At 39.2% G+C, this 8,804-nt stretch overlaps 1 protein-coding gene across 1 annotated transcript in view; it reads right to left on the bottom strand.

Moving 5' to 3' along the window:
* cpm (carboxypeptidase M) overlaps positions 1-8,309 on the bottom strand; it is a 30,399-nt gene extending 22,090 nt beyond the window's left edge. Inside the window, exons 1-3 of the mRNA XM_026147489.2 lie at positions 8,029-8,309; positions 6,688-6,867; positions 1,610-1,707 (exon numbers count right to left, since the gene is read on the bottom strand). Coding sequence (XP_026003274.1) covers positions 1,610-1,707; positions 6,688-6,853 — 264 coding nt within the window. The 5' untranslated portion in view covers positions 6,854-6,867; positions 8,029-8,309. The remainder of the gene's footprint in view (positions 1-1,609; positions 1,708-6,687; positions 6,868-8,028) is intronic.
* Between the last annotated feature and the right edge of the window lie 495 nt (positions 8,310-8,804).

Raw genomic sequence — 8,804 nt, forward strand, 5'->3', positions numbered from 1 at the left:
TGTGTAACACCGCAGATCAAGCAAATCAGTTTCCTCTAAGAACAAAAGTTTGAAACTTTTGCACAAAATCTGAGAATTGTCAGGTTAAAAATGCAGATAAGGTGTTTTAGTTTGTAAAAATGTCTCTCAAAGGTCAAACACTCAAATACTGCATACTGTCAATAAGAATAAAAGCTAACTGAATTACCTGTGTACTCTTGCGAAGAAGCAAATAAAATAAAAAGTCAACTGTAATTTTTTTTATCTGCAGAACTGCACAGATTAAAGGTCTCAGTGCCCTGCTGAGCTTTTCATCTGTACACTTCTACATGGGAGCAGCAAGGCAAGGCAAGTTTATTTCACAATTCAACAACAAGGTGATTCAAAGTGCTTTACAGAGACATTAAAAACAAAAACAAATAAAAAGCATGATTTAAAATTGATTAAAAAAAACAAAAAAAACCCAGCGTCAACTCTTCTCAGTTTTTAGGTGGTAGAATCTGGTATTAGGTACTGTTTTAGCACTACTGGGGTTCCAAGTGAGCTGAGTTGGGCCAAAGATGTGATGTCAACACACCACTGATGAGCCAAAGAGTGACATCACTGGATGATCATGAAAGTGACTCCTTCACGTCATGGCACAATTTTCATTTTGAACCATTCCTTGATCGTGACTAGATGTCAAAAAAGACTACCAGGTCAATGTAAAAGTGTTTGCTGGGTTTAATAAGAAACGTTTAAAGAAATATAAAATATTATATTAAAGTTTCCTTAAACCACTTCTGTCTGTGCTCAAAGAGCTGTGCGACCAAAAATCCTGCATAATGCTGTTTTCCTGTTTAGGTTGTTGCTAGACTGAATCACCTGAGGGATGCTGTGCTGTGATTAGCTTAGATGTTGTTTGCTGCACTTCACTCTCTCCTGATTCGAGTTTGGTGTGATCAATCCACCTGTGCATACAGTTGTAATTATGAGTGTTGCTTTGTGATGTGGTTAAAAGGAGGTTGTTCATGCTTGTTTTGTGGTCAGAAGAAGTGAAGCATCATATAGGGTTTTTTTTCCTCTAAACATCCACCAGGTCATTGAGACGCCGACTAAGGGTGGAGTTGGGTTTTGGCCTCATCCTAAATGAGCAAATCTTCAAAAACTTGAAAATGCCATCTTTTAGATCATGTGTGTTACATGGCGTGACAGACACAAGCCACACCTCCAATCCATTTCTGTTATAAAACGGATGAGTGAGGCATTCAAAGTCAACTAACTGTCAAATCCTTATGTTCTCTATACTATGAGCTTCATTCAGATGTACAATAGCCATTCATATACATATAATAAGAGACACTTTTTTCCATTACAGCTATTCCCAGTTACTAACTGACCTGCCTAAGTATACAAAGAACCTGAGATTAGTGTTTCTTGATTCGGTTGATTCGGCACACTGTCCATTTCTATCTGAGAATTATGCAGGTCATCACACACTCTGTTGTCCACACACAAAGGAATCCACGGGCTCTGGACTCTGAATGGCTTTTGTTGATCTCTTTTGTCCTCCTTTAGTCCTGCTTCCTGTTAAAAGGGAGTGGCACTCTTCTGTGTGTGTGTGCGTGTGCATGTGTGTGTATTGTCTTACCTCATTTCCATGCATGTTACCCACATATTTGAACTCTGGGATGCCAACTGTGTGCTGGTGAGGACTGACACCCAAAGCCAACACCCACAGCTGCTGACCTGAGAGACACGCAGAGCAAACAGAGCCTTCAGGAGCTAAGAGTTACAGTTTGTGCTGCTCACATCTGCTTAATTGAACATGATGTGCACTGGGAGATAAAAATATGTAATTAGGTAACGGTTCATTGTCACCTGGGTTAGTTAAGAATGCTAAGAAACGCACACCAGCATGCACAAAAATATTTGCTACAGCAAAGCTTTTCACAGTGACAACGTGCAATAAAAGCAAGTACACACAAAATATGACAGAAACCAACAATAAAAACAACAAAACAAATAAAACTCTGAATGTCCACCCGGTCTCCAGAGACCTGCTTCTCTAAATTTGCTGTGAGCGTTCACAGCTGACAGACTGACTGAGGAGAAAAATGAATTACAATATTCAATATGGTCAACATTCAGTACTAAGAAAGTAAGCAGCAATTCAAAACATGTGAACGTAAAAGTGCTCTCTCTCTTCACATCCAGTGACTCTGTTCTGTCCACATAAGTATCCCATGATGCCTTTCTGCCTGCATCCTGTGAATTACTGCTATCTGTTGTCTTTGGAGGTCAGTTTGATGATAAGCCACCAGAATCCATCCTTGCAGGGCCCTCCCTGTGTCCTTAACAAATTCTGGAGCCTTCAGATTAGTATGCACTACTGTGTAAAAGTCCACTCCTTATTTCTTTATATTATTAATTGTCTAGTTATGTATTAAAAATTACAAGGTCCACAGTCCAATTAAGTAAACAGTAGAAAATTAATTATCACTCCACCAGATCTGTTTCACTGACTTTCAGTCAAGTTTTTTATATTTTAACAATTTTTATATCAGGCTATAAGCTTGATTATTTCTGCTGTAAAGTTGTTCATTTTAAGAGTCTATGGGAACTAGAGAAACTGCAGCTGCACATTTATTCCCCTGTTCACTTCCATTTTATTTCTGGAAACATCTGGAATACCATTTTACTTTAAGATCAGTTTCAGATACGTTGAAGGGAGAGGAACACTAAATGTTCAGCTTGTCCATCACCACGTGTCCATGCCAAACAGCACTCTGCTTTATCACACATTTGACCTTATATGGAGACAAAATTTACAAAATGAGGGTTGTGATTTGTTAAAAACCGTGAAACTGAGGCTCATAATGAGATATGAGGAAGTGGGAATCGGGCTCATTTTCTCATGTTTCAAAATATATATATGTTTTTTTCTTGTTTTGAAACCAGAGGAGTCGCCCCCTGCTGGTTAGAAAGAATCATATCAATGCATCTTTCACGTGTTTTACGTGAAACTTTTTTAATGTTTGCAGTAAACTAAAGGTCAATAAATAATCTTTATCTGCTGTATTAGAAGAAACTAAAATAAGTTAATATTTTTAATCAAAGGCTTTAATTCCTCTTTGCTCTTTCAGTGTCTTTGAACTCTGTGCTTTGGTTTGGCAGCCTGGAGTTTTGAGGTTTAAATTTTAACTCTCAGTTAGTCAGTTTCCTCACAGGCACACACACCCACCCACACACACTTCTGTAACTGTACTGCCAGTACTACTGGTTATTCAATGAATGAAACTACAAGTCTCAACAAGCCAGGAACACACACTCACGTAAATCACGGCAAAGTGTGACTCAGTCATCAGAGCAGCAGCTTGAGGGAAAAACTGATTCGTTGCACAAAGACAAGATGAGACTGAAAAATGCATAAACACACTCGGGCTGGACGGAGGCCAGCTGGTGTCCCAGATTAGCTCAGATTAGCTCTGTGTGTGTGTCAGATTAAGCAGTCTGGGATTAAATTAGAAACTATTTACTGTCCAGTCATGCGATCCACCAACAGATAGATCCAGGTCAGTCAGTCATTGGTGGTGGGTATAGAGGCGGATGCCCGATGCTTCATCAATTATCCATCATTCCTATTGTGGCGTCTACATGTAAGGGAATCAGTCTAAGAACAGGTTGTGTTTCAAAGCTTTATGATCACCTAAATCTACATCTGCTGTACTGTATTTCCTGCAGTCGCCTCAAACGGAATTCATTGTTACTCACTTTTTGTCAGACATTTAATGTTAAATGGATGAAATTGTCATTTTCTTTTTCCAAACCAATAAGAATTGCACAAATCGTGGTCTGGGATAATTGTCCTGCTGAAAAAATGAAGGTGCTGGCAATCAGATGCTCTCCAGATGGTATTGAAAGCTGGATCAAAATCTGGTGGTACTGCATTTGTAATTTCATTAAATTTGAGAAGATCAACATCACTGGTTGAAATGAAGCCCCAAACTGAGTCACACAGAGTGTCCATTGTTTTGTACAGATGGCTGTAGACTCACACTGTTGGATCTCTACTCCTGACCTCCTCTGTACATACTCACATGTGCAGATCACCTGAATAAAATTAGTAGGTCATTAGCAAGACTCTATAGAACTTGACTGCATGCTGAGGTGGCAACCCGTAACCCTACCTACTCAAATAAATGTAAGTAAATGTAACTGTTTGGAAATTTGTACTTCTAAAAGTACTGTTGTTGCAACATGTTAATTCACTCATGAGCTGCTGTAACACAAATCAAATGGCTAAACTGCCACCTCAGCATGCAGTCAAGATCTATAGACTTGCTAATGACCTATTAATTTTATTCAGGGGTGTTGTAGCAGGGACACATGTTAAAATTTAAGGACACCGGCCCTGGAGGACTGGAGTTTGACCCGTGTGCTTTAGAGCAAGTCTGGCTTTTTAGCAGCAAGTCCAAGACTTGCACAGCACAATATATGATACGCACACAAGAGAAAATTGTTAAGAGGGTGTTGTGTTGCAGGATTGTGAAAGGTTGTCTTCTAATATTTGGAAAGTAGGAAGTCCCATTATGACCTAATGTCTCATCTCAGAATGTAAAAAAACCAGAATTTGTTTCAGAAGTGAAAGTTTAGTAGATGAAGATTTAAAGTATTCAAGTTTCAAATGTTCAAATGCAGATGACTGTGATTAGACAGTGGCCAGCTTCACACAGACTGATTTTGCTCATACTTTTAGAAATATAAAGCCAGCCAGCGATATTCATTTATGAGGCATGTTTCACAGACAGGAGGATAAGAAGCAATTAATAATAAACAGGAGAAATATATACAAAACAAAAGAAAAGGCTACGGAGCCCCGCAAGGGACATTGGAGGAAAAAAAATTAAGATGAACTTTTGCGAGATCCTGCAAAAATTTTGCGAGATCCAGAGTTAATTTGGTGAAATCCTGCAAAAGATTTTGCGAGATCTCGCAAAAGTAACTCAGGAGCTATGTCCCAATCCCTAGGCTGCATCCTTCGGAGGCCGCATTTGAAGGCCGATTACGTCACAGCCAGGCGATGAAGGCTGTCCCAATTCAAAGTCTCCTCCAAATGCGGTTCATTTCCCCGAATTTGAAGGATGGGTCGAATATTTCTTTCGTGGCCCAACCTATCCCAGAATTCATAGCGCGGCCCATCCAATTCCAGTTACCAACAATTGGGGGCAGCTCCGTAGTTTTAATATTACTCTTTCTGGGTCACAAAATAAACTTTCAAGATATTTGAAAATGTGTGTGAATGTGTTTGTGAATGGGTGGATGACTGGATATGTAAAGCGCTTTGGGGTCCTTAGGGACTAGTAAAGCGCTATATAAATACAGGCCATTTACCATGTAGGTGTGTAACTTCAAATATCTGCTTGATTTATCAAGACATCACATATTTGCAAAAGTGCTCCAATGTTTTTTGAGATGTCTGTTACCCACTAGCTCGATAGCTAGTTGGGGGGTTCAAGGCTTACTAAAGCCGGCGAGAACAGTGGACTTCCAGCACACCATTTTCAAAACCCCTGCAACCTTTCGCTACTCAGATTATGATATATAAGTCACTTAGGCAACTTAAAAATGTTATTGTTTGGCTTTTTTCAGTTTTTTATTTGTTCCTCAGTAAAACAGTTTGGCTGAGATTAAAGTTATAGTTTTCACACAGCTAAATAAACGTCAAACAGAAAACTGATTAAACAGAAGTGTGAGATGGTAGCGAATTTACTCCAGTGTCCCGTTATATTTTAGATAGCAAGGAGCAGATAACTGACACAGGTGGTGGCGCAAATCTGAAGGCTAGACCATCCCATTTCACAGCCTCGCACTTCCAGCCTTGTCAGTCTTCGGAGGACCAGGCCTTCGCGGTCTACGTGGGCCGTGTCCTTCGAAGGATGCGGCCGGGATCTTGCTCCTGAGTAAAAGTTTTGCGGGATCTTGCAAAACTTCATCTTCATTTTTTTTCTCCAATTGTCCCTTGTGGGGCTCCGTAAAAGGCACACAGGAGAGGACAGGTGCGAAGTGTTTGGAAGTAGTGCAAAAGGACTCCATGTGTGGTTGTGCAAGTCATTAATGCAAGACATTAATGTATGCAGTTTTGTATATCAAATGCAATGAAATATAGAGAAAGTTAGAAACATTTCTTGATCTTGACAAACTGAATCATGAAGAGAACAAAAAAGATTATTGCAGCAGAAATAAAATATCCCGGTCTGTCAGTCGAGCTGAGAAAGCTGAAACGGTTCACTTTTTAACCAGATTCGGTTCATTTTCATTTCTGCAGCACCGGCTTATAGCAGCAGCTGCCTCAGCCTCAAACCTCAACACTGTTTACACATTTGGCAAAATTACCTTTTTAGATTCTTTCACTGAGCTGCTGCTGGGTGGATATCCCTTAAATAAGAGCTCCTGATCTCAAAAAAGCCCCAAGACATTGGCGCAGGAACAATAACCTCCTTTATTCTTTTTTCACCATATCTGATAATGGCTATCAAAACAAAAAGACTTTAATAAAAAAAAGCTAAACACATGGCTGTGTGGGAAGTCTTCACGAGGAACACATCCGCCCAGGAAATCTTGTTATTGTGATCATCACAAATTGTCATTTCACACCTTTTGTCATTTCAACTCCCAACTAAGTCTCAGAATTACAGGTGGGACAGGAAGCAGCAGGAGCAGGGTTACCTTTTGAAGACTGGCCGATGCTGTACAGGTGTGTGATGTCAGGATTCGAGGTGCTGACCTGCTTGAGGTACTGCTCAATCTCATGGTTGTTGTGATACCGAAACTCCAATGTCCAGGCGGGTGTGAAGAGGAAGAAGGGAGGGAGGAGGAAGAGGAGTGATAACATCACTGCAATAAGACCTGTGGAGGGAAACAAAAATATTTTTAAAGTAAATGAAATAATTTAAACATCTTCACTGACATTCTACTCATTTTTATAAGTTTTTATAACTCTACATAAACAGATAATCAATGATGTTCATGCACAGAGTCCTTCTTGAAACAAGTCTCACCACCTTTAAATGTCTCTGGGCAATTATTTGGGCAGTTAAGTTTAAGCTTTCTGTAAATTAACTGTAATTTCAGTGGTTACCTCCACATAAAAATGCATGTATATAATCATAATACGGTTTGACTTTGCCAAAAAATTAGCTTTTGAAATTTTTTCCTCCTGGATGTTGTACTTCCAGAAGAAAAAACAGCTTTGCTGCTGCATAATCCTCCTGTTCCTCGAGAGCCATACCTCCCACTTATAAAGGCTTTGCTTGAAAATAAAGGACTCCGACTTGAAAATAAAGGACTCCGACATCCTGAATTTTAAGGGATTTTGTTAGCATCACATCACTGTTCAGTATTAATTCTCAATCTCAAGAGAAAGAAGCAGGTAAGTCTTCATCTAGTTAAACCAGTCATATAAAACACTGGTAATGTTTTATCTCAGTAGAGCATTAATCCAGTGAGGAGACAGTTTGTAGGATTACATTAGATGACTCTGTATATTTCTTGTTGACTAAGTTGTGCCATTTAAAGATTTTTGGTTGAATTAAGTTTGAGTTTAAATGCAACAAAACACTGAAACCTACCAAATAAAACACTTAATAAGACAATATCAGGGAGCAACAATAATAATTGTTATTATTATTATTATTATTATTATTATTATTATTATTATTAATAATAATAACAACAATAATAATAATACATATTATCGGATGATTAGCGAGACACAGTGAAGTTAAACTGCAATTTATACATTTTATAAATGTCCTTATTAATCTAATAAACATAGGAGAAACAAATATTAAAAAAATATTTTTGTGAAAATAATAGCAACAAAACAAGTAAGAAATAAACAATTTAAAATATTAATATATTTAAAAATACATTCTAGTCAAATTCTGAAGGTACTGTTAGTTGTAAACATCACCACCGTGAAAGTGCTGTTTAAAGGAGAAGTAACACAGAGCGGGAACGCGTTTGAGGTCAAGTCTGGGACTGTCAGGTGAGCAGAGACGGTCTTACCTGTCCCCGCGGCTCCGAACAACACCGGCAGAAAGACGAACAGATAGCCGCTGTCTGTCGCTCCTCTCAATGAGTGTTACTCATTCACCATCGGGTCTTCGTCTCACTCCGCGGGAGGGGCGGAGCTTGGAGAAGTGTGCGTGTATGTGTGTTGGGCGCAGGCGCAGGTTGTCGGCAGGTTTGTGAATGAAACAGAGCGATGATTCATGCAATCTGCTCAAAGAGGCTCACATGAGTAGATCTGAAAGTGTGGTTGACAGCGACGGAAGCAAAACATATCCAAATGCATTCAAATGAAGAGGAAATGACAGAGGAAGTAGGCGTCCAGCAAAGAGAGAGCAGGCAAAGAAAAAGGCTTCTAGTGAGCTGTGTGTTAGGATGGACACTGAAGAAGGAGAAAAGGAATTGTATCTATTGGCTCAGCAGAGTGAGCTGGAAAGGATGTGCAGCAGGTTAGAGTGATTAAGGATGGAGAAGAAAATGTAAGGAGTGAAGAGACTGTGCTGAGAAGATGGAAGAAGACTAATAAGAAAGAGAAGAGGACAGATTGAGGAGTGAGGCAGATGACCCCTAAAGAAAGCAGCAGAAAGAAGAAGAATTTATTATTTTAAGAAAATGTGATGGTGATTTAAGGTAGAAAAAGTTGTATTTTGATCTGGTTGAAATTTTAGGTGGGAGATGATGCTGTAAAGGCCCATTAATGTTTTCTCTGAGTCTTTGTTCTTTTTGCTGAGGAGGCTGAATGAGTCTTGGAAGAGTTAAAAGGGTCCTTAAAA

The sequence above is a fragment of the Astatotilapia calliptera genome, chromosome 17 (assembly GCF_964374335.1).
Source record: "Astatotilapia calliptera chromosome 17, fAstCal68.1, whole genome shotgun sequence".
NCBI classification, from domain to species: domain Eukaryota; kingdom Metazoa; phylum Chordata; class Actinopteri; order Cichliformes; family Cichlidae; genus Astatotilapia; species Astatotilapia calliptera.